Here is a 26488-nt window from a genome sequence, read left to right on the forward strand (position 1 = left end):
ATGGTGGTGAGAGGAGGAGGAGAAGGAGTAGTAATAGTTATGTGGTGGTGAATGGAGGAGAAGGAGTAGTAATAGTTGTGTGATGGTGAGAGAAGGAGAAGGAGTAGTAATAGTTATATAGTGGTGAGAGGAGGAGAAGGAGTAGTAATAGTTATATGGTGGTGAGAGGAGGAGAAGGAGTAGTAATAGTTGTATGATGGTGAGAGGAGGAGAAGGAGTAGTAATAGTTATATAGTGGTGAGAGGAGGAGAAGGAGTAGTAATAGTTATATGGTGGTGAGAGGAGGAGAAGGAGTAGTAATAGTTGTATGGTGGTGAGAGGAGGAGAAGGAGTAGTAATAGTTGTATGGTGGTGAGAGGAGGAGAAGGAGTAGTAATAGTTGTATGAGGGTGAGAGGAGGAGAAGGAGTAGTAATAGTTGTATGATGGTGAGAGGAGGAGAAGGAGTAGTAATAGTTGTATGATGGTGAGAGGAGGAGAAGGAGTAGTAATAGTTGTATGATGGTGAGAGGATGGGAAGGAGTAGTAATAGTTGTATGATGGTGAGAGGAGGAGAAGGAGTAGTAATGGTTGTATGATGGTGAGAGAAGGAGTAGTAATGGTTGTATGACGGGTAGAGGATGGGAAGGAGTAGTAATAGTTGTATGGTGGTGAGAGGAGGAGAAGGAGTAGTAATAGTTGTATGGTGGTGAGAGGAGGAGAAGGAGTAGTAATAGTTGTATGATGGTGAGAGGAGGAGAAGGAGTAGTAATAGTTGTATGATGGTGAGAGGAGGAGAAGGAGTAGTAATGGTTGTATGATGGTGAGAGAAGGAGAAGGAGTAGTAATGGTTGTATGACGGTGAGAGGATGGGAAGGAGTAGTAATAGTTGTATGGTGGTGAGAGGAGGAGAAGGAGTAGTAATAGTTGTATGGTGGTGAGAGGAGGAGAAGGAGTAGTAATAGTTGTATGGTGGTGAGAGGAGGAGAAGGAGTAGTAATAGTTGTATGACGGTGAGAGGATGGGAAGGAGTAGTAATATTGTATGATGGTGAGAGGATGGGAAGGAGTAGTAATAGTTGTATGGTTGTGAGAGGATGAGAAGGAGTAGTAATAGTTGTATGACGGTGAGAGGAGGAGAAGGAGTAGTAATAGTTGTATGATGGTGAGAGGAGAAGGAGTAGTAATAGTTGTATGACGGTGAGAGGATGGGAAGGAATAGTAATAGTTGTATGATGGTGAGAGGATGGGAAGGAATAGTAATAGTTGTATGGTGGTGAGAGGAGGAGAAGGAGTAGTAATAGTTATATGGTGGTGAGAGGAGGAGAAGGAGTAGTAATAGTTGTATGACGGTGAGAGGATGAGAAGGAGTAGTAATAGTTGTATGATGGTGAGAGGTGGAGAAGGAGTAGTAATAGTTGTATGACGGTGAGAGGAGGAGAAGGAGTAGTAATATTTGTATGGTGGTGAGAGGAGGAGAAGGAGTAGTAATATTTGTATGGTGGTGAGAGGAGGAGAAGGAGTAGTAATAGTTGTATGATGGTGAGAGGAGGAGAAGGAGTAGTAATAGTTGTATGATGGTGAGAGGATGGGAAGGAGTAGTAATAGTTGTATGGTGGTGAGAGGAGGAGAAGGAGTAGTAATAGTTGTATGGTGGTGAGAGGAGGAGAAGGAGTAGTAATAGTTGTATGATGGTGAGAGGAGGAGAAGGAGTAGTAATAGTTGTATGACGGTGAGAGGATGGAAAGGAATAGTAATAGTTGTATAGTGGTGAGAGGAGGAGAAGGAGTAGTAATAGTTGTATGATGGTGAGAGGATGGGAAGGAGTAGTAATAGTTGTATAGTGGTGAGAGGAGGAGAAGGAGTAGTAATAGTTGTATGGTGGTGAGAGGAGGAGAAGGAGTAGTAATAGTTGTATGGTGGTGAGAGGAGGAGAAGGAGTAGTAATAGTTGTATGATGGTGAGAGGAGGAGAAGGAGTAGTAATAGTTGTATGATGGTGAGAGGATTGGAAGGAGTAGTAATAGTTGTATAGTGGTGAGAGGAGGAGAAGGAGTAGTAATAGTTGTATGACGGTGAGAGGATGGGAAGGAATAGTAATAGTTGTATAGTGGTGAGAGGAGGAGAAGGAGTAGTAATAGTTGTATGGTGGTGAGAGGAGGAGAAGGAGTAGTAATAGTTGTATGATGGTGAGAGGAGGAGAAGGAGTAGTAATAGTTGTATGATGGTGAGAGCAGGAGAAGGAGTAGTAATAGTTGTATGATGGTGAGAGGAGGAGAAGGAGTAGTAATAGTTGTATGATGGTGAGAGGAGGAGAACGAGTAGTAATAGTTGTATGGTGGTGATAGGAGGAGAAGGAGTAGTAATAGTTGTATGATGGTGAGAGGAGGAGAAGGAGTAGTAATAGTTGTATGATGGTGAGAGGAGGAGAAGGAGTAGTAATAGTTGTATGATGGTGAGATGAGGAGAAGGAGTAGTAATAGTTGTATGATGGTGAGAGGAGGAGAAGGAGTAGTAATAGTTGTATGATGGTGAGAGGAGGAGAAGGAGTAGTAATAGTTGTATGGTGGTGAGAGGAGGAGAAGGAGTAGTAATAGTTGTATGATGGTGAGAGGTGGAGAAGGAGTAGTAATAGTTGTATGAGGATGAGAGGAGGAGAAGGAGTAGTAATAGTTGTATGGTGGTGAGAGGAGGAGAAGGAGTAGTAATAGTTGTATGGTGGTGAGAGGAGGAGAAGGAGTAGTAATAGTTGTATGATGGTGAGAGGAGGAGAAGGCGTAGTAATAGTTGTATGATGGTGAGAGGTGGAGAAGGAGTAGTAATAGTTGTATGGTGGTGAGAGGATGAGAAGGAGTAGTAATAGTTGTATGGTGGTGAGAGGATGGGAAGGAGTAGTAATAGTTGTATAGTGGTGAGAGGAGGAGAAGGAGTAGTAATAGTTGTATGGTGGTGAGAGGAGGAGAAGGAGTAGTAATAGTTGTATGATGGTGAGAGGAGGAGAAGGAGTAGTAATAGTTGTATGATGGTGAGAGGAGGAGAAGGAGTAGTAATAGTTGTATGATGGTGAGAGGAGGAGAAGGAGTAGTAATAGTTGTATGATGGTGAGAGGAGGAGAAGGAGTAGTAATAGTTGTGTGATGGTGAGAGGAGGAGAAGGAGTAGTAATAGTTGTATGGTGGTGAGAGGAGGAGAAGGAGTAGTAATAGTTGTATGGTGGTGAGAGGATGGGAAGGAGTAGTAATAGTTGTATGGTGGTGAGAGGATGGGAAGAAGTAGTAATAGTTGTATGGTGGTGAGAGGATGGGAAGGAGTAGTAATAGTTGTATGATGGTGAGAGGAGGAGAAGGAGTAGTAATAGTTGTATGATGGTGAGAGGAGGAGAAGGAGTAGTAATAGTTGTATGAAGGTGAGAGGATGGGAAGGAGTAGTAATAGTTGTATGATGGTGAGAGGAGGAGAAGGAGTAGTAATAGTTGTATGATGGTGAGAGGAGGAGAAGGAGTAGTAATAGTTGTATGAAGGTGAGAGGATGGGAAGGAGTAGTAATAGTTGTATGATGGTGAGAGGAGGAGAAGGAGTAGTAATAGTTGTATGATGGTGAGAGGAGGAGAAGGAGTAGTAATAGTTGTATGATGGTGAGAGGAGGAGAAGGAGTAGTAATAGTTGTATGGTGGTGAGAGGAGGAGAAGGAGTAGTAATAGTTGTATGGTGGTGAGAGGAGGAGAAGGAGTAGTAATAGTTGTATGATGGTGAGAGGAGGAGAAGGAGTAGTAATAGTTGTATAGTGGTGAGACATGTGGTGTCTTTCAGGTCTCTTCTGATGTCTCTTGAACGGAACATGTCTGGCTCTGGATTTCATAGTTTCTCGCAGTACCTGCATCTGTATAAGAAGCATGCAGATTGTATAGAACCCACAAGGCATGCAGTACAGGTATGTACTATATAGATGAACCTTACTTTGATGCCCTGTTTGTAAGTTCACATGAGGGATCCTGCTGTCTCTGCCACTCACCAATGCAGTGCCCCCATGGTCCTTCACCTGTATTCTTCTATTGTGTACAGCTGTCAGAGGACCTCTTTGCTGGTTACTCTGGCTAATTCTTCCTGATCACTTAATTTTGATCCGGCCTGGTTTTTAGCTGTGTCCTCTCAGGATGCTGGATGTAACACAGGAGAGTCGGGAGATGGATTAGCGTGTTAGCTGTAATCTTTTAGTCACAGAAACAAGGCAGAATCTTAGCGCTGAGTTTATTTATTGGTCAGTGTCTCTTAAAACAGCTGTTACACACCAGTAGAAGGTAGTAATGTTGCACAATATACAACTTGGAATACAATCCCTTCTTATATAAAGCCAAAATTGGTTTCCACACCTGTTAAATTGATATAGGATCTTGGACGGCTGGACCAATCCCAGGGTGTGATTTGAGCAGGGCGGCCAATCTGAGTTGAGAGACTTCACTTGCTCAGTGCGCGGGCACTTTCTTCCCATGTATTTCTTCTCTATACAGGCAGGAGGGCAAAGTCTTCCCCTTGTAAGTAGAAGACTTTCAACACAGTGATCTAACATACAAAGATTTGGCACCATGATGTAGCTCTGACTACAAGAAAGAAAAATGTCTTGAGATGGAGTTTTAAAATGGTTATCAGCAATTTCTGGCACTCTAGTAACTGTATAGATAGTATTCACTAGTGTGATAATTTTATTTCCTCTTCCTGCTCCAAGGCAATCCTTACTGGTGGTTATTCCTTCTTTAGCTGAGTAGAGACAGGAAGCAAGTTGACACCCTGGAAGGTATATAACTTTCTCCTTCCATAACTTCTCTTTTTCCTGTCTTTTTCATAACTAAGGCAGTAGAGTGTTTATTTTTTTCTCTCTGGCAAGCTCCTTTATGCTTTCCTGCCCATACCGGAGGGTTCTGATTGGGCACTATGGTTTGGCAGGCTCACTGAGAGAGGGTTGGCTCCCTGGACCACAGTTCCCGCAATCAATGTTGTGGATTGGAGAAATAGGTTTCTGGCGTTAAGAATATAATGTTGCACATCGTCGAGCAGCGCCACACGAGCGACTGGTTTAGAGCTACTGAAAGAGGTGGAGTCAGTGGGCAGAGAGCCCAAGGAGGAGGTGCGCATTGTAGCTAGTGAACAAAAGTTGTAGGGAATGAGAACAGGAGGGAAGAGGTCCCTGCTCTCTACAGCTTACAATTTAAATGGAAAGGGGCATGCAAACGGTTGCCACATGGGGGTTAGCCAACGTAAGGGAATCTGAGGGAATGAAGCAAGAGATGGAAGAGGGTGAGTTATACTACATGGTGAAATGGGCAGCACGGTGACTAAGTGGTTAGCACTTCTGCCTTACAGCACTGGGATCATGAGTTTAATTCCTGACAATGACCTTACCTGTGAGGAGTTTGTTTGTGGTCCGGTTTCCTCCTGAACCCCAAAAACATACTGATAGGTTAATTGGCTGCTAACAAATTGACCCTAGATTGCTTGTGTGTTAGGGAATTTAGACTAAGCCCCAATGGGGCAGGGACTGATGTGAGTGAGCTCTCTGTACAGCGCTGCGGAATTAATGGCGCTATATAAATAAATGATGATGATGAATGTTTAAGTGGAGGACTGCTAAGCTTTTCTAAACAGATGGGTTTTCAGTGACCGTTTGAAGCCATACAGGCTAGGGGATAGTCTGATAGAACGAGGGAGATCATTCCAGTGGTGAACGGGCAGCACGGGAGAAATGTTGGATAAGGGAGTGAGATGTAGTTACCAGAGGGTAGGAAAGGCGACAGTCATTGGCCAACTATAGCGTGCTGTAGGAAGTATGTATGGCAGTGGTTCCCAAACGGTGTGCTGCGCCTCCATGGGGTGCTGCAGCAATCTCATAGGGGGGCCGTGACCAGGGCCGGTGGTAAGCAAGGCAGGGGACTACTTGGTTATTATTTTGGCTTAGGGGTGCCTTGAAAAAATTATGGAGACCCTAAGGGGCATATTCAATTGTTGAATATGCCCGCGGCGTTAAAACTATTACTGGTATTACTTTAATAGTAAGCTGGAATTCAGCTCGCATCTTCCTGAGCCGCGAGCTTAAATCCAGCGAGAAAAGTACTGTAATACCGGTATTTACGTGCACTATCACCGTAATGACGGTAATAGTGTGCGCGGCGCGTTAATTTTGGCTAGAACGCCAACAATTAAATATATGCCCCTAAGGGTGCCTCGAACTGAGAAAGTTTGGGATCCACTTTTGTATGGAGAAATGGAGTTGGAGATGGTCTTGTACAGTGTGAGGAGTCTGAAGGGGAAGAGGAGCCAGTGTAAGGTTTGGAGATGAAGCAGATGTGTAGCGGTGCGAGAGGAAGATAAGTTTAGCTGCAGCATTATGTGTTGATCGAAGAGAAGCGAGATGGGAGCTAGAGAAGTCATTAAGAAGAAAGTTGAAGTAGACGAGAAATGATCAGTAAGTGGATAAGCGTTTTGGTCGCATCCAGGGAGAGGAACGGTCTGATACAGGTGCTGTTTCGAAAGGAACGGGCAAAAGATTTATTGTGAGGTGCGAAGGAGACGGAGGAGTCAAGAATGACACCCAGGCAGCGGAATTGGGAAATAGAGTAGATAGTGGTGTCAACGGTGATAGAGAGGTCGGAAGGGGAGAAGACTCTTGATGAAGACAATGAGTTCAGTTTTGACCATATTAAGTTTGAGAACGTGTAAGGACATCCAGGAGGAGATGGCAGAGAGACATCTGGACACCTGGAAGAGGAGGGAAAGAGAGAGATCAGGAGATGAGATGTAGAGTTGTGTCGTCTGCACAGAAGTGATACTGGAGGCCAAAGGAACTGATGAGTTCACCCAGGGTGCAGGTGTACAGAGAAAAAAGCAGAGGGCCAAGGACAGAAACTTGTGGGACTTCTACGGTAAAAATGGATGTGGTGCAGGAGGAATCAGAAGTGGAAACGGAGAAAGAGCGGTTGGTGAGGTAGGATGTGGACCACAAAAGGATGGTGTTAGAAAGTCCAATGGTGTGAAAGGTGTGGAGTAGGAAAAAGTAATTCACGGTGTCAAAAGGTGCAGTGAGGTCTACAAGGTGGGATAAATGTCCCCTGTATTTGGGGAGAGAAGATCATCGGTGACTTAGGTCAAAGCAGTTTCGGTGGAATGGAGGGGGCTGTTGCCAGATTGGAGAGGATCAAGGAGGAAGTTGTTGAGACAAACCACTGAAATATTTTGGCAGCAAAATGGAGAAGAGAAATGGGCTGGTGGAGAAGGAGGTGAGAGGTGTGGGTCCCAGGGGGCAGGTTGAAGATGGAAATGATAATATAAGAGAAAAGACTTTGTCACCCATAGTAGGACGGAGGAGATTTTGTGTCTGATAGTCTCAATTTTGGAAAGTTAAAAGGAGTCTAAGCCAGTGGCAGTAAGGGGTGGTAGGTCAGAGGAGTGTGTTGAAAGTGGCAAACTGGTGGCGGGGATTGGAGGACTGAAGAGATGAGACTTGAAGAATGATTGTTTATCGGGGGAGAGGATGGAACTGTAGGATGAGAGGATGAACTTGAAATGAAGGATGTCTGCCACGGAACGAGATTTCCTCCAGTACTGTTCAGTGGTATGTGTGCATTATTGAATGAACCGGGAAATTTGATGTGCAGAAGAGGTGGGAGCAGCAGAGTCAAGAGTGGGGGTGGGGGTGAGGGTGTGGTTGTAGATGGAGGCTGCGTGGTTGGGGCAGGTCAGAGTGGATAGAGGGGAGAGGAGCATTTCAAGGGAAGAGGGGAAAATATCAGGATCAAGAGCATCACAATTGCTTCTAGAAAGGGTACATTTGGATGTGGGGAGGAGAGCAGGAGATGAGGAAACCATAAAGGAGAGGAGATGTGGGTCAGAGCGCAATAAAGGGAGAAGACAAGCTCAAGGGACTGACCTAGACAGTGGGTGGGGGAAGAGGTCCATTATGAGAGGCCAAAGGAGGAAGAAAGGGCAAGAATTTTGATGAACGTTTTGGTCTGTGGGGATATTTATCACCTAGGATTATGGAGGGGAGGTTTGAGAAGAGGTAGTGGGAAAGCCATGCAGCAAAATTATCAAGAAATTGGAAAGAGGTACCAGGAGGGCGGTAGATGAATGCGATACGGAGGTCAATATGGTACAAAAGATGGATAGAGTGGAGTTCAAAGGAGGAGAATGACAGAGAGGGCTCAGGGGAGATGACACGTAAGTTACAATTGGGGATAGGAATATGACCACCCTGATGACTGGGCGGTCAGCAGGGCATGATGAATGATGAAATATTTTGGTTCAGAAGAAGTCTCCAATTGGTTAAAAGATCTGGATGTGTATGGAATTGAATAGTTTGCAGGAGGTCTCCTCAGGGTAAACTGTATATTCATATGGCGAGGAATATTCACATAATGAAGAGGGGGAGCAGAGAGGAACGAAGATGTGTTAACCCTGATATAGGGGGATACATTATTTAACATATTAATAGAACTATGGGCAATCAAGGTATGCCAGTCCCAGCAACATTACAGGGCACAGAGTATTTATAGAGAGATTAATGAAATCCTAAATAATCAATGAGAAAAATTGGACATTCCTTGATTAAAGAATGTCAAGAGATTGGATAGTGTGTATCACTTTCAGGGGAAGGAATCCACTAGGTGAAGGCTGCGGTAGCTTGTCTATCATTTAGAACTGCGGAGCCTCTAAGAGATCCTATAGATACAAAAATAGAGACTGTTTTCAGTAAATGTCAGTGTGATACAATGGACTGCCTATACCACCCTGTCTGTTGTGTTGCTGGGGACCGTCTGGGCTTGCCTTGCCAATGTCCCCTTTATTTCAAATGTGCCCTCTCACCGCAGTAAGAGGGGTGTTTGCTGCTGCCACCACTAGGCTCCTTCACCGGCACCTAGAACCGCGTCCTTCTTGATGCTAGTGTACCCCCTTACTGGTACACCTGGGCTTGGTACTCCTGACCTCTTGCCTTCAGGTCAGGGTTACTGTGGATTGTTCCCCTCTACCTATCACATTGGCCAGAGCTGCAGTTAGCGGGCAGAGTGTTGGTACTAGATGCTGGATCCAAACCTCAGAGCAACCTTTTAACGGATTAGTTTGGGTCTAATCTGTGGTCATAGGAATTAGAGCAGGTAAGTAGGCATCAAGCGGGTTCCTTAAGCAGTGATGTTTCCTAACTCAGGACAGTTACATACACTAGTTTGAGGTACTAGTGATATCCAGAAAGGTACACATGGAATACTGATACATGGTCAAACAGTGCTTGTTTTTATACAGTTTTGGACACAGCCTGGCAGGGGGGTAAATCAGCCCCCTTTTCTGACCAGGCCCTAAGAAGTCCGAAATATTTAATTAAGAGATTAACAATAGGGTGTGAGTTATTCTTTAAACTTAGGTTTTAAATGAAATGCAAAGTTTACAAAATTTACACTAAGCTATTATATCCTAAGACTTGTATCCAGAGTCTGTATTGTTCAGATAGGTTCCTGTCTCTTTAACAAGATGTGACAATAGGTAACAACCTCCTGCTGGGCCTTCAGGCCAAAGTAGGTTTTTGTCACTTCTGCGATGTAAATGATCTAATTAGCCTAATTGGGGTTTCCTCTAGCAAAGTTGCAAAACCAAATCATGACATACTGTCTCAGAAGCTACAAATCAATATCTCCGAAATTAATGCATTTCCTATACAGAAATGCAACAACATATAATAAAATCGGTACATTTGCAATGATATACAGAGATGCACTGCATCTCTAATTAAAATAAATATCTACAACAAGTTATTCCTATGTGATCCAGCCTCAGTCATGTTAAGTCAGGAATAGTGATTAAAGCAAGGATAACGATAGCCTCATTCTCACGGGCACTGAGTATTTGGAAGGATAATTTGTAATCTGTGCAATAGGAGGTAAGCAGACAGAATCTGCTGATACATCTAAAGATCATGAAGAAAAGAATTGATTTCATTTGTGAGGCAACCCTGGAAAAATTACGTTATCAGGCAGAAGCATAACCTCAATGGTGGCAGTCAGGGGAGCTCTTTAGCTGCACACTTGGACAGCAAATCATTGATAAAAATAGATAAGCAACACTTTCTTTTGAAGCTGCTCTTTTTTTTGGCAATCAATTAGATATGATGATTAAAAACGTCACAGGAAATTACATTACCTACCAATGGATAGCAGAACATCTTTTTCATCAAGGCAACAATTTGAAGAAGTTAGGACATATCGCCTGCAATATTTAAGGCAAAATGTAGGAACCACAAACAACCAGCCTTTTCATTCTTTCAGTGGCATAGTAGGAAGACGCCTCAGAAATCCACCATGACTTGTGGATGATGTTGTCTTCGGCGAGCTTGCTGGGAAGAGGCAGGATTTTTGGATACAGGCTATACGAGATCGATAGGTTCTTGACATTGTAAACAAGGGGCACAGGATAGAGTTTTTTGCAGTACCCAGGAAGAATGTGTTTGTGAAATCATGGACCTCATCATCCCTAGCACAAGTAAAGGTGTTCAGCGACAGTTTGAAAACATTTAAGGAGAAGCAAGTTATTACTTAGGTCCCTACCGGGAAAGCACTGACTTCTACTCCAAAATATTTTTGCTAGTGAACATTAGAGAGGATCTTGTACAGTGCTAGACTGAAGAATGCTCAATCACTTTGTGGAAGCAATAATTTTTTTGCATGGAATACATCAGCTTGATTCTGTGTGAAAATAACAGGACAAAAGTAGTCGTTTTTCTTGTGTTAGCTAATGTAATTACCATTTGTTTAAAATGTCTATTGTATGAGGTGCAGCTGAGATTTGGTTTGTAATCAGAACAATGTCTGAGTTAACTAGTTGGCAGCCCATGTTAATTAGCTAGGTCAACAGGTAACCTGAGAGGTAATGAGGTTAGAACTTCTAAATGATATGCATTGTGCCTCCACAGTAACATATTGGCTGAAATAGCATGGGGAAATGTATCAACATAAATGCTATTGTATCAAAATGTATCACAGACTTGTATTGTGTAACACTACTGATACAATGTTTTAAAAAGTCTTATTGTTTCATGTAAACGTGCAGTGTCATTTTTTTGATGTAATATTGTAACCCCATGTGTAGTGTATCCAGCCAAAACAGCTAATTGAGTCAAACCATTCCATTGTATAATCAAGATAACAGGGACAGTATATCTAAGAGACCCTTTCTGTAAGGGGGAGCTTTGAGACATTTGACCCTACTTTCTGTGTATACAGCGAAAAATATAGGGAGAGGGGAGCTAGTCTAGCTTGGCGGATCCTGGTGTACAAGACATCAGCGAAAAGGAGTCTGGGCCAGGCATCATGGTGGCGCTGGAGGAAACCCTACCAGGACAGGGTCGGTGTGAGCCAGTATCCCAGGCTGGGCGACACCGTAACTGTTTTGCTAATCGGTAGTGGTAATATTGCGGGAGGATAAGACTCTGAAAGACCGAGATTATTACTTTGGAGTGCTGACTGCAAGTGGCTGCTGTCATAATAGTCTTATTTTGGATATATTCTGGTCTACCCGAGTGAGTTGAATCCCACAGAGGGTAACTGCCATCCCAGCTAAGGGTGGTATCCTCACAAATGGCAACTCTAAAAAAAAAAAAAACAGCCATCCTGCAGCTTCCAGTCTTAGTATGAATATTACCTCCACCCCTGGAGTGGCGCCTCATATCTAGGGTCAAATTTCCAAAGTTCTTTCCCCTTCCTCGACAAACCATTGGGTCTATCCTTAACCATTGGTGGGTGCTGTATCTGGGGCTTGGATATGAGCTGTTCCTCCACAGAAGGTCCTCTGCTGGGCTCTAGACAAAATGTCTGAACTAGTCTTGTGAGAACAATGGACACTAATTAGTTTTCCCCCTCCTGTATCTTGCAACCTGATCCCTACCCATAAACCCCTGGCTTCACTTTAAGGACAATGAATAACAACCTCCCTGCCACATCACCAATATACAATAAACAATATACATATTTACAATGAGCTACAATTACAATGTCCCCTTATACACATGTAATTAGACACTGCAGTTGTAGTCTGTTGAGCTAGGAAACAAAAGCAAGGGCTATAAAAAGTACTTGCTATAATCCACAATATGTGAGAAACGAGTAACAGTATGGTTAGTGTTATCACACTCGTTTCATCACAACAAGTCTGAGGCCTTGGACATTCACGTCGCCATTAATAGTATTCTTATTAATGCCACCTGTAGGGCCTGGGAGATTGCCAGAAATACTCCGTCTTTCTTATGCTCATTCCTTATTCCTCCCATTCATGGGTAACATAGATTTTCAAAATGGCCTAGCGACCCTACTGTTTACCAGCTGGGCACAACAACATATCCCCAGGCCACTGACAAATTCACCTTCCTCTCACGCCACTGATTTGTGGGCCATACTGGGTTACCTGGCAAATCAACTAGATATTCCCAGACATGACAAAAATCTTTTGATGATGTTGGCTGCGGTGGAACGCAAAGCCGTCCACCAGCAGTGGATCCACTCGACTTTCCCATCTCTTCAGATGGCCACATCTAGGCTCATATTCTTATTTCAAATGTACTGGTTAGAAACAACACACAACAACAAATTATTGACAGCTGCCCTTTTTCAATGTTGGGGAAAGTTCATACACACACTCCCATCATGCACAAAACTTTTCCCTTAAAAAATGCTTTCAAGAAACATCTCAATACTCTCTGCAGCTTTCAGTTAATCAGACTCCCATTGTTTTGTAATATAAGTGTCCTTCACCCTTTCGCTCTTACATGCAAACCTCCTACGCCCCTTTATACTTGTTCCAGCTCCAGGGATGGATCGCTGTTCTTTGATCAGCAATAGATAGATAGTTAAGTTAGGTAGTAAGTTAGTCTAGTTAGTTAGTTTGTTTGCTAGTTAGTTAGATAGGTTTTCTTAGATAGCTTGTTGGCTAGTTTCTAGACTCTAGATATCTGGCTTATCGACCTTTCAGCTTACAAGTGGGTTTCGGTTTCTGGATAGACTTTCCCTTGGCATACATTCCCCTCATAGTTCCAGATCACTGGCATCTTTTGATTTATCCTAATCATATTTTGTTTTAGCTAGAAAGCTCATCACCGATGTTTAGGTCTATTATCCGATTAAAAATGTGGACAATTATATATTTTATTTTTATAATTATATATATTTCTCAATGTTTATTATCATGTTGGTTTATCTGTATTTTTTCATCGTGCCTTTTGATGTTATCTCTCTTCTTGCCACAATAAAAATTATTTTTGGGGAAAAAAACAAAGAAAAACAATCAAGACCAGGAAGTCTCTCAATTGGTGTTTAATGCAACACTTTAAAACAAGGGAATGTCACTATCGGAGCCTAAATGGACTGTGATGGCCACAGATTCCAGCTCCAGAAGATGGTGAGCTCATCTGAAACCTGAAGTAGTGCACAAAAACCAGTGTGGCAAACAATATAACGTTTTCTGTTACAACTGCGGAGCAAACATTTAAAGTTTTGGGACAATGACACAGTAGTGGTATTATTAGAACGACAATGTGGCACCAAATGTATGTCCATGATGACAGAAGTAGCAATAAGAAAGTATTTCAACTGGTGATGAAAAGTTTGTAGTATTGCAAATAGATCTAATGACAATAAATCAGAATACCAAGGTAACACAATTATACTATTGTCACAAGGAACAAATGCACAGGGAGTAGAAATATTGACAAATCCATGGAGTTAGAAACTAGAAAGTTATGTATTCCCCCAATACCCCTCATATCTAGCAGATTGAGGCACATAGCTTAAAAGCGGGTGGAAATGCTTCTATACTAGCCTTGTGGGCAGTGATTCACACAGGATTGGGAAATGTCCTAGAACAACCATTGGCTCTGCCTCTTTGTCATCCAAACCCAAAGACACCTTCAGTGCCTAGAAATTGAATGGACAGTACTCGAGAGCAAGGGAGACTTGGAAAAGGTCTCACATGTATTACTACTGACAAGAAATAAATGTTTTCCTGAATGATACAAATATACTCCAATTACTGAATTTCAGGAGGGATTGCAGAATCGCTCTTCCATGCTGTACTTTAAAGGCCGATTCAAATCGGAACGCAAGTTGTGGTTTTAAAAAAGAGCATGGACAATGAGCCTTGTTGTGACCGTATTCAAATCCAATCAGATGTCAAGATGCATTTTTCGATTTGAACCTGGGTGTAAGTACGCTCCGCTTAAACATTACTTGCCGAATGTTAACAGACTGAGCAAGGTGCAGTATACACACAAGCATATGTGCAATAAGGTCACATCAGAACTCGTACAAAAATGTTTTATTATAAAATAAATTAACAACTTTACACAGTATAATCAAGAATATAAATATGGCTGGGTCAAAAAAAAAACAGGCATTACTATCAGTTTGCACTTACACCTGCCCTGTAGTTGGTGCAAATGGTACGTCTGAAAACAAACATACTTAAGAAAAATGCTGGGCTAGAATTGGCCGCATCTGCATCAATATATCCTCGGCACACCCTTACCATACGTTACTTATGCCATGCTGCTACTTCCTACCCCCCTTCCACGCTTCAAGTTGTAGGCAGTAGCAAGTGTCGTTTGTTTCCGGACATGGATTGCATGCAATTGGGTTCATTGTTGTCAGGTCCGTTTCTGAGCATGCACAGACCTATTTCATGCAAGATGTGGCACACATGGACTTACGTTTGAATATGAATTGGATCCTAAAGGTGCAGATTTCAGCAAGCAGCCAAAATAATCCGCCCCAGCAGTATCAGTCGCCTTTGAAACTCTGCCGAAGAGTCATCCCAAATGGGATTTTTGACAGAATGGACCTCCTTTGCCACCCTTTTGTGTTGCTGGGGACCAACTGGGTCTGCCTTGCCACCATTCCCTTTCTTTATCCCAAATGTGCCCTCTCTAAACGTTATAGGAGGTCTCTGCTTCCACCACCAGGTTCCTTCACCAGCATCTGAAACTTCTTCGTTCTGGGTAATTCTTGCTTCTAAGTGCGCCCCTTGCTGGGCACCTGGGCTGATAGAGGGCTGAGTGTTAGTAGACAGCAGTTGAAATACAAAATACAGCTCTTTATATACTGTTTCCGACACACATGTTGGCAGAAGGCAATCCAGCCCCCGGCCCGTATCTGGCAACACAGTGTCTGAGATATTACATTCAATGTTCGGGATGCAATATATTCTTGTCAGGCACCGTCTCCGCACTGACACTTGGTGCAAGACGCCTGCACCTTCTCAGCAACCACGTCCTGTTGCCTAGCAGCGGAACGCTATCGCTGCTCACCTGTCTGCAGCCAGCATGTCTTACCGCCAAAATCTCCCTAACCCAATCAGGAGGCACCTTAGGGTATATAAAGCAGCCTCTGACACATGTCTAGTGCCAGAGTATTTGGTCTTCAGCCTTGCTCCAGCGTTTGTTCCTGTGTTGCTGTTATTTGGATTCTGACCCCGGCTTGTTCCTGACTTCTCCTTTGGTTCCTGATTCTGGCTTAGAGTGATATCTGGTATTGACCCGGCTTCCTGACCATTCTCCTGCTTCTAATTTGGCTATATCCGTTCCTTTTGGTTTTGACCCGGCTTGCTGACTACTCTTCCATCCTGCCTCCTGGTGGGCTGTCACCGCTGCCTCAATTGTTACCTCGCCAGCTGACTGATACTGAGGGCTGCGACCTGCATGTCCCTTGCAGCGAAGTCCATACCTCCTTGCGGGGGTTCCTGGTGAAAACCAGGGGCGTGTTAGACTCCGCGCCTCAGTGCTCAGTAGCGCCAACTGCTGGCAGGTATCATCAATTCCACCTAGTGATTCTGACAATTCCCTGAACTTGGATTTAACGAAATGTAAACCTAACATGATGCATACCAATCTGTGATTTCCCAAAGCACCTGCTGTTGCATTATTCAGATAATTTCCCAATCTTTTTAACAGGGCTGGATACACAGGATAAAAACAACCCCTTGCTGTCTATTCAGGCTAAGAACATGTGTTGGTCACTTTCAGATGAAAAGGCTTAATAATCATGGGATTGCCTTCCTTCAGAAAAGTTACAGAAACAAGTTTCCTCCAAGATTTCATAATAAATCAATACAAGAACTATATGAAAAATAAATCCGTTTACGCTCCCAGCGCAGTACTTAACCCTTTTGCTGCTGCATGCCAGTTTCTAATCGACGCCACTGCACCCATACATTAAATATATATTTAAATTACTAAACATTCCCTTTAGTACATTTTTACATCCCCTAACACTAAGGTTTAACTCATTCATCACAGCAGCAATGGGTATTAACCCATTCAATGCTGCAGCAATCGTCTTGACCAAGTGGGAGGTGAAGAGGACCCGGCTATAGGATCCCAAATGGCACCTGGTCAAGGTCTTATTTTTTGCTAGCAATCACATCCGCCAGAAGAGCCATTTCCTTCAAGTGGAACTTTATCAAAGTTGGTTTGATAAAGTCCCTGTGAAGGGACGGTGTCTACCAAGGGTGAACAGCCTACCAAGTTCCCTTGTACATAGGTAAATACTCACACCCAGGCAGATATCCAACTTAACCAATGGTTTATGGTACCAATGATCAAAAGGTCAGATGGAACAATAATGATACATTACATGGTCAAACAGAGCTCCTTTTTTATACAGAAGCTGGCACAAATCTTGGCAGGGGGTAAACCAGCCCCCTGATCCGAGATGGCTCCGCAAAGACTGAAATTTTTCATTCAAAGATTAACATCAGTGCGCGAGGAATGGTGTCTACCATGCTAAACAGCCTACCGAGTTCCCCTGTACGTGGGTACATAATTACACTCGGGCAGATATCCAACTTAACCAATGGTAGCTTTTATTAATGGAACAGCAACAGGCACAAAACCAACATATGTACAGGAGTAACAACTACAGGTATGCACAATGGACACGCGAGTAGTACAATACAATACGATATCGGTCCTATTATGGCCACCTTGGGAAATGCAACTATAGGATTACACCTTCCTGGGACTACGAAGCCCCAGTGACTGCCATCAGGGCAGTGGTCCGGCTGCACTGTCGCCTCGCTTTTGTTGAGCACAAAGATTCACAAGACCTGGGGTAACTTATCCAAAGGAAGAGAAACAAGGGTCCTTGCAGTCCTTATCCCGATCCGTGTCCTCCGTCAGTTGGCAGAAACCATTACCTCCTACACCAGCCTGATCTTTTCTCCATCACACCCCTGACACTGCTCTGTCTTATACCCACAGAATAGCCTCAGGCTGTAGGGGTGTGTTGGGCTGTCTGCTGTGTCTTAGGATATTAAGGTATAGGAATACAACACATGTTTCCTAATTAAGGTGCTTAAATCAGACACAGAAAGCCACCATGTCTGGCTTGTGAATACATTACTAAACAGTATCTTGTCTGCCTACAGATGTAGCTAAAAGCACTATATTACAGTTTCTTATTATAACCTGTAATGTGTAGTTAGCGATGTAAATAGGGCCAAATATACACAATCTATATAATGGTTACAGTATAATGTAATGGTGACATTCACTCCATTGTGTTTTAAACATTACACTTGTCTGACTAGATTTTAAGAGAGGAGGAGACTGTCACGAGACTGGCTCGCTTCTGGCCCCCTCTGGCGTCCCGGCCATCACCTTGACGACCGGGGCGTCACTTCCGGATCCTGGCAACGGTCGGAAGCTTTGTGCCCTGCGCTGCGTCCCGGCAACGGAGGAAGCCGGGCGCGCATGCGCAGAAGTTAAACTAACCTGTGGCTTGATTTAAAAAGCCTGTGGGCTGATTAATGCTTGGTACATTAATCATGCAGGGGGCTGTGTATGATTCAGAGCTAGGCTCTGATTGGTGGCCAATAGTATTTAAGCCAGTGAGGCCTGCAGCCTCACTTCCGTTTATAGCTTCTGTCTCACAGTCTGCTGACCTGCTTGTTCCTGTGTATTGTATTCTGCTGACCTCTCGTGTATGACCCTTGGCTTGGATTTGGACTTCGCTTGTGTATCCCGTGACCCTGACCTTTGGCCTGTTTGCCTGTGACCCTTGACCCCGGCCTGTTAACTGGACTTGCTACCTGCTGCCGGCCCTTGACCTCTGCGTGGACCTCAATCCGCTTGCCTGGGTTCTCCCCAGCCGGTACACACTTCACGACCCTCTGTCAGTCTGCAGCCCAGTCTGTCCCCACCATCAGGGGCTCCAGTGAACACCTGATTGGCAGAGTAGACTCCGGGTTGTGTTGTGCTGGCTGGAGGGGTTCCTAACAGAGACGCTACCCCTAGCTAGATCTCCTGATGTTTTGGTAAACAAAGATAGCTTCTGTTAACCAGTAGTCTGGTTTACCTGATATAATTATTGATGTATTGTTTCTGCAGACCTAGAATACACATAGACTAACTCTTTTGGCATTAGTAAACAATAGGAAGCCCTAGGAAATATTTCACCTACAGTGTAATAGATAATATGACACAATCTCATATAGTACTAATCTTAAAGCTAATATTCAAACACAGTATGGGGGTGAGCACCGACCATGCTATGGGAATGAAAACACACATACTGAATACACAGTCATAATGTGTGCTAGGGCAGACACTCTAGGGGGACATGGGGATAAAAAGTACATGTTCAACGGTATTGTGACAGTCCCGCTGAAATGCGTTGGCCGTAATTGCTTTGGATGAAATTGAGAAGCTTAAGGGAATATTCAGCTGCTGGTGCAAATAGGTTTTAAGTAGTTGTTAACAGGTGGAAAACAATGTTGTTATATGTATTTTTAGAAATAAATTTGACATGTTTTTAGATTAACTGTTTCCTAAGGTTCTTTTGAAATTACAAAATATATAACTTGGAGTAAGAGAAAACATTGTTTAATGAATTGGTAAACAGTATATTGGATAAAGATTTTTCTGCCTTGAGAGCAACTGGGAGATTGAATATATTTGCTAAAGCTTTGACTTGCATACCGCGAGAGTCTTAAGTTGTATCGCTGCAATATTGGGACAATACAATTTATTCATTGTTAGATGTCCTCTCATTTTCTATCTCTGATATCCAGCTCTGGACTATGAAACAGTAGAGACCTCTAAAATCTGGAATTTCATATGTGCTCTGAAAAAACTCCAATTATATGCCTCAAATAATTGTATACAATGCTATTCAAAGACTGTTTATGCAGTGAGAATACTAATTGAAATAGATACTAGATAGAAAAGAAATCACTGTGCTAACACCTGCAAATGAAATTGCAATAGAAGGGCTGCATCCTGGAATCTGGCCTCCAGCCTCCTGAAACCAAATTCAGCTTGGACATGGCACAAAGTCCAGGGAGCCAGTGTGGGTGGGATATTTAACAATACAATCCCCCAGCCGGGAGTCTGTTTCTGGCTGCATGTGGACAAGGGGCGAACAATGGCAGTAGGAGTGGTCAGTGATGGCACGTTAAGGACGTCCGTAGTGTTAAAGTTGTCATATGATAAGTAAAGTTGAAGTTCATTCGGCTGGAGAGACAATACAACCTGATACTGCTTAGCTGTGGTGTAGGAGATATGGCACTACCAGCCCCCTGTGGAATAATCCTATTTAGTTGGGTAACAGGTGCTGATATGCAGCATTAAGCTTGTCGTTCACCCCTCGATCCTGCTGCCTGGCTCAGGCTCTGATTGACTGGATCACCTTCATGTCATTTTAGTGACACGTGGGTGACCAAACTGAACTAACAATAATGACACTAGAAGCAATCCAGCTGAATTGTCATCCCAACATCACTGGTGTCTGTCAATGCTGTCAGATCACTTTACTAGAATGTCAGATGAGGTTTCTATCAGTTTTCGTAGTATCATTATCAGCATTGCATTGTTTTTGGGGTCCCCACACACAAGGCGATACCGTGTCAATTATCACTTCTGATATTACAGAGTATTTGACCTGCAGTGGAATTGTCTGGCCTATTCTACCTTCCCTGTGTGGTGTCACAGGGGAGAATCAGGTGCTGTTTAGAACTACCTTGTGAATGCAGTGCATTATGGTTGATTCTGGCACAATTATTGCATAATGCCTCTTTAGTACAAAATTAAACCCAAATCTCTTCTTCGTCCTTCCAAGCCCTCCAACCAACATTGCTGCCCACATTCTTGCTTCCCGATTCAATGACAAGTTGATGCGAAAATGGTTTGCTCTGCTTCAGTAACAAGTAGCTAAATTAATTTTTTGCACCTTCTCTGTATTTGATCCCATACATGAAAATGAAGCCTCTGCCCTCCTCTTCTGCTCCCACTCTTCTACCTGTTTATAAGACCCCATTCCATTACAAATCAGGTGTTCGCTGTCTCCTGGGCTTATCGCAACCTTAACTAACCTCTATAGTTTCTCCCTTTCCATTGGTATATTTATATCATTATTAAGCATGCAAAAAAATAACCCCCGCCACCTTCAGCACTCTCCTGGCCCCACCCCCTCCTCCCTGACTGCCTCCGACTTCGCCTCCTTTTTCTCCTTTAAAATTGAGGCCATCCGACTTGAGATCTCCTCCTCCTCTCTCGTCCACCCCCCCCCCAACCCCCTTCCCTTCTACTACTTTGGCCCCACCACGGGCGAGGAAGTCCACTCTCTCATCTCATCCTCTCCCCCCTCTACCTGTCCCCTGGATCCCATCCCCTCCCACCTTCTTCGCTCCCTTTCCCCCACCACCTGCTCCTTCCCCTCCCCATTCAAACATGCTCTCGTATCCCCCATTCTTAAGAAACCTAATCTTGACCCCACTTCTCCCTCCAACTATCGCCCCATATCTCTCCTCCCCTTTGCCTCCAAAACTTGAAAGGCTTGTCTGCAGCCGTCTCTCCTCCTACCTTTCTGAACATTCCCTCCTCGATCCTCTCCAGTCTGGTTTCCGCCCCCTTCACTCCATTGAAACTGCCCTGGCTACAGTCACCAATGATCTCCTCTCTGCTAAGGCCAGGGGCCACTTCTCCCTTCTCATCCTCCTCGATCTCTCTGCAGCTTTCGACACCGTCGACCACCCCCTCCTCCTCCAGTCCTTTTGGCCTCTCCGGCTCAGTCTTGTCCTGGTCCACCTCTTACCTTGCTGACCGTTCCTTCTCCATCACTACCTCTGAGTCTCTCTCCCCCCTCGTTCACCCTTCCAGTCGGGGTCCCTCAGGGCTCTGTTCTGGGTTAGGGTGAACTCATCAGCTCCTACGGCCTCAACTACCACCTCTACGCCGACGACACTCAACTATACCTCTCCTCTCCTGATCTCTCTCCCTCCTCTCTAGGGTGTCCGCCTGCCATCTCCTCCTGGATGTCCTCTTGATTCCTCAAACTTAACCTCGCCAAAACTGAACTCATAGTCTTTCCTCCCCCTCACACCTCGCCCCCTTCTGACCTCTTTATCACTGTCGACAACACCTCTATCTCCCCTGTCCCCCAACTTCGCTGCCTCTGTGTCATCCTGGACTCCTCTCTCTCCTTTGGCCCCCACATTCTCTCTCTTGCTAAATCCTGCTACTTCCAGCTGCGTAACATCGCTCGCATCGGGCCCTTCCTCTCCCAAGATGCCACCAAATGTCTTATTCACTCTCTGATCATCTCCCGCTTGGACTACTGTAACCTCCTCCTCACTGGCCTCCCCCAATCTCATCTTGCTCCCCTTCGATCTGTTCTTAACGCAGCCGCTAGGCTCATCTTCCTCTCTCGCCGCTCCTCGTCTGTCTCCCCCCTCTACCAATCCCTTCACTGGCTCCCCTTCCCTTTCAGAATCCTCTTCAAGCTCCTCACTCTTACTTACAAGGCCCTCGCCAACTCCACTGCACCCTACATCTCCACCCTCCTCTTTATTCATGCTCCCTCCCAGCCTCCGATCTGCCAACGACCGTCACCTCTTTTCCCCCCTGATCACCTCCTCCCATGCGCGTATCCAAGACTTCGCCCGCGCTGCCCCCCTCAACTGGAACAAGCTCCCTCCCTCCATCAGAACTTCCCCTAATCTGTCTAGTTTCAAACGGGCTTTAAAAACCCACCTTTTACTTAATGCCTTCCAGTCTCCCACTTAATTTTCTACCTTTTCTTCTGCCTCTTCCCCCTTCATTCCCCTTCCCCTATCCTCCGTTCCTCCCTCTCTCCCCCATGTCTCTCTGTCTGTCTACCCCACCCCTTAGATTGTACGCTCCTTTGAGCAGGGTCACCTCTCCTCCTGTCTTCACCACTTTTAACTCTGCTCTCCAGCTACCTTGCCCTCCTCCTCGAGGACCCTCTTCCCCCCTGTCCCCTCTCGCTCCCTCCTCTCCCCTCTGGGGTTCTCCCTGTCATCCGTGCCCTCCCTCTTGGGCTCCGTCGTATGCAGACCTTCCCCTCCCCCGCCCCTAGCTGTGCTTGGAGCTCACGGATTTACTGTGCTTATTGTTTACTGTACTGTGCTGTCTCTCCTCGCTTTGTAATTTCGTTTGTCCCTGTACGGCGCTACGGACACCTAGTGGCGCCCTATAAATAAAAATGAATAATAATAAAAATTAATAATGTATTCTGATTCAAATGCTCTCTCAGATTACAGTCCTATCTCTAGACTCCCATGCTCCTCCAAGCTTCTTGAGAGAGGCGTACCCATACTAGCCTTACACAAATTATTGTGTCCTCTTCAGTCACGCTTTTGTTCCCAACATCGCACAGAGACTCCATTGACCAACACGGTCAATTACTTGATAAATACCGTATATACTCGTGTATAAGCCGAGTTTTTCAGCACATTTTTTGTGCTGAAAAAAGCCCTCCTCGGCTTATACACGAGTGAACTCCTGTTCTCCCGTCCCTCAGCTTTTAGCTTCCACAGTGGAACGTATGTGCGTTCCACTGACAGGAAGTTCGGCATTTGGAACGCAAACTTGCGTTCCAAATGCCGAACTTCCTGTCTGTGGAACGCACATGCGTTCCACTGCGGAGGAGGTCTCAGCAACAATAGCATCAAATGTAATTGGCATTAACTGGCGCAATGAGGAGACATGGAACTGGGGCTTTGACTTGCAGCCTATTTGCACATTGGACCCTTAATTGTGGACACTCATTATAAAAATCTAGCGATCCCAACAGCGCAGTGGAGAAGACCCCGAGGGAGGAAAACTCCATGATTCTGGTAAGGTGCAGCAACTTTTAGTAGCCCGCCACAACCAGGGTTTTAATCACTACAGCATCAATTTGCTCATATTTCAGGCGCTGGTAGCAATGGTTGCTAAAAACAGGAACTAAAATGTTAGTTTAGGTAACATATTCAGGGAGATATTAGACTCCAATTTTCCCAACCTATCTGCCATGTCCTGCTGGATCCACCAGAAACTGTAAGATATTAGTTCCCCTCCATCACTTACATATGTCTCCTGTTTACCAGTAGCTGCTGCATTTCCCACCCTAGGCTTATACTCGAGTCAATAAGTTTTCCCAGTTTTTTTAGGTAAAATTACTAGGGATGTGCACCGGCCACTTTTGGTGTCTCGTGTTTTGTGTTTTGGATTCGGATTTGCTTGAGGTTTTGGGTTCGGATTTGTTTCGCAAAACACCTGACGAAAGGTTTTGGTTCGGATTTAAGGTTTTGGATTCGGATTTATTTTGAAAAAAACATAAAAAGTGCTAAAAAACAGTTTTGTGGGTTTTTTTTCACTCTTACGCTATTATTAGCCTCAATAACATTCAATAACAATCATTTCCACTAATTTCCAGTCTATTCTGAACACCTCACAATATTGTTTTTAGGCCAAAAGGTTGCACCGAGGTAGCTTGAGCACATAATGCCAAAAAAAGAGGTACAAGATGGAATTGTTCTGGGCCCTTCCTCCCACCCCTCGCGAGATTCGACGCGATACTTGGACGACAGAGCCTCGTTTTCATTTTTTGCCCGCCAGAAATAACCGAACAGTGCTCGGATCCCGTTCGGATCCGCACTGTTCGGTTGGGCTCGGATTAGCGGAATCCGAGCCCGCTCATCTCTAATAAATACTGAATCTAAATAATAGTACTCACCTGTAGGTTCTATGTACTATCAAATTTGTATCCTTTCCATAAGAACGGAGGTAGAGTCCGAGAATGAGAGTTGACAGACAGTTTGAAGAGTCCGTCATATAAAAGTGGTTGTTGAACACCAACACATATACTTTTTTCTAGCCATCAAAAACACTGTGACGAGGTCAACTAGGTGGTTGAAAATTCCCAATGAAACATGGCTCTCAACATAACTAGAGAAACTGTTATTTTGGTATGGCCCCAGTGGAGAAAACTCTTCACATAACCAACCAGAAAAAAAATGTGTGGTGGGGGTGGGTGGTTATCGAAACCTAGTTTTCCTTTGATTTCTGCATGTTGTTGGGTTTGAGACCTTTCCACAAGGAAGGGGGCACAGTCTAGGTGCTAAAGTTATGTAGCATTCAAATCCCTGTTGAAAAAAAATAGAACACTAGGGGAGCCAAGTATTCCGTTACAGGCATTTTAGAGGAGTTGAGAGAAGATTTCCGAAGTAGGTAGAAATGTCCATCATGTAGATCATCCTTTTCATCAGAAAAATTAGGTACTTTTCAATTATCAAGATTCAACTCTGCCATAATGATATGGGGGTTTAGCAGGTAAGGGAACTGGAGGTGAAACAGGAAGGAGAGGTTTCAGGGAGGATGCCAAGCTTAGAGAGGAGTGGTTGTACTTGAAACTTGTAGCTGAAAAGGGAAGCACCATTTATATTTAGGTTTTCTACTTCGGAGCAGATGATTGCTAGCTCTCTGTCAAAAGTCTACTTCAATCTACAAAGTGTGTCAGTTATTTTCAAGAGCTTCTGTTCAGTTGCCTAAGGATGCATTTTCAGCTTTAAGATCTTCCACCGCATTTGTTATCTCCTGGTGAAAGGCAACTCTTATTGCATTCACCAGATTAGTCATGACTTGTTGATAACCAACCCCAAGGACGAGGAAAAGGGGGGGAGGAGCTGAGCTAGGAGAGGGAGGTTGCCTTTGTTATGCTTGGGTAGAGTCACTTTTACCATAGAAATGCAGAGAGCCCAATTGTACATTCTTCTTGTTTTTGTGCAAAATTTGGTTGAAGAAATGTAGGTGTCTCATAGTAACAAGTCTAGGCAGGGAGGTGAGCCAAAGAGAGTAGAGGAATGGCAAATAGGCATCATCGTATTGTCAGCCCTCTCTAAGCCTGTGGTGGCCATTGCATAGACTGAAGATGGCCAGTGAGTCACTTCCAGTATTTCAGATGTACTGAGTGGCCTTATTGAAGTGGTCACTTTCTATGAGTTTCTTTAGGTAAGCTGTTATACCACTACCAGGGTTACAAAAGATATGGCTGTTATTTATCCACAGTAAGAAATAACATGATTGGTGGCCACTAGATAAATTAAATTTTGCATGGATCTTACACTGAAATTCAAAGCAGAGCAGGAGATTGCTGTTAATGTAGAGCTCTTCCCCTACTCCAGAAAAGCTGACATTAAGTAAGTGTGGAACATTGACAATTCTATACAAAATGCAAGCGAATATAGTTTCTGTCAGAACTGCAATCAGTGATCATACTGTGTAAAATCAGGAGTGTACTTTGTTTACAGATCAGTGCTTCTAAATGGAGGAATACATTTATTGTGTGTAGTAACTGGCGTAGATCTTGTTGCACAGAATGGAGCGCAGACTTTCTACAGTCTAAGAAGAGAGAAGTGTCCAACTTTGTTCTGTTCTTGTCAAACTCTTACTGAATAGAGCTGGACTATATGCAGCAGCAGACTCACACAAAGATCCTCCGTCTAGAAGAAAGATGCTCGTTGTGGAAAGACATACTTTAAAGAGGCCCGAGTGAGGAGAAGAGGTGACTGCTCTGCAGGGGTAAAGTTAAGTCTGTAGGTGAGTAAACAGCGGTACCTTAGTCCTTCCGAGCTTGAGCTTAGGCGGGTTGCTACGGGTTGAGTCCGGATGAGCCAGGATAGTGGAGAAGTGTCCGGCTTGAAGCTATGATCGATTTCGGCTAGAACATCTTGTGGTCTGCTGATGCCCAGTCCAGGAAGGTCACACAATGTGGTATTGGCACACGTCTCAGCTTCTGGGGAAGTAAATCTAGATAAAAATTGAGCAGCTCTGTGGACTAGTGTGGTAAGCAGTGGTATTCTGCAACTTTTGGACGACAAAAAATGAGAGAGCACTTTGATGAAGGCATGTATCCTACTGGTTCAGACAGAGCTTTCGATTGTAAAGTTGCCCATCTTAGGCATCCAAGCCTCGCTCCCTATATATTTATTTTTTGATGAGTTTATTTTTGTCAGTTCAGACACATGTTCACCTGTTAACAGTGTTTAATCAATATTACATATTTATATATTTGAATAAGATGTGACTATGATTATATTAAATTATACAGTTATTGTACTTCATACCTATAATTTTGAACCCCTCGCATTTTGCTTTATTTTCTTTTAAAGAAGCCTTTATCTTAAGTTTTGAAAAGTGCTGGTAGTATCCCACCC

General features: G+C 44.0%; 1 protein-coding gene across 2 annotated transcripts in view; it reads left to right on the forward strand.

Annotated features, from left to right (window-relative positions):
- The first annotated feature begins 3787 nt into the window (after positions 1–3787).
- ARHGEF39 (Rho guanine nucleotide exchange factor 39) overlaps positions 3788–26488 on the forward strand; it is a 42727-nt gene continuing 20026 nt past the window's right edge. For both annotated transcript variants that reach the window (XR_012679377.1, XM_075187533.1), the window contains exon 1: positions 3788–3905. Coding sequence is in view for 1 of the 2 variants with exons in the window: in XM_075187533.1 (XP_075043634.1) it covers positions 3795–3905 (111 nt within the window). In the remaining variant the exon portion in view is untranslated. The remainder of the gene's footprint in view (positions 3906–26488) is intronic.

This window comes from Mixophyes fleayi, chromosome 1, assembly GCF_038048845.1.
Source record: "Mixophyes fleayi isolate aMixFle1 chromosome 1, aMixFle1.hap1, whole genome shotgun sequence".
In the NCBI taxonomy this organism is placed as follows: Eukaryota; Metazoa; Chordata; class Amphibia; order Anura; family Limnodynastidae; genus Mixophyes; species Mixophyes fleayi.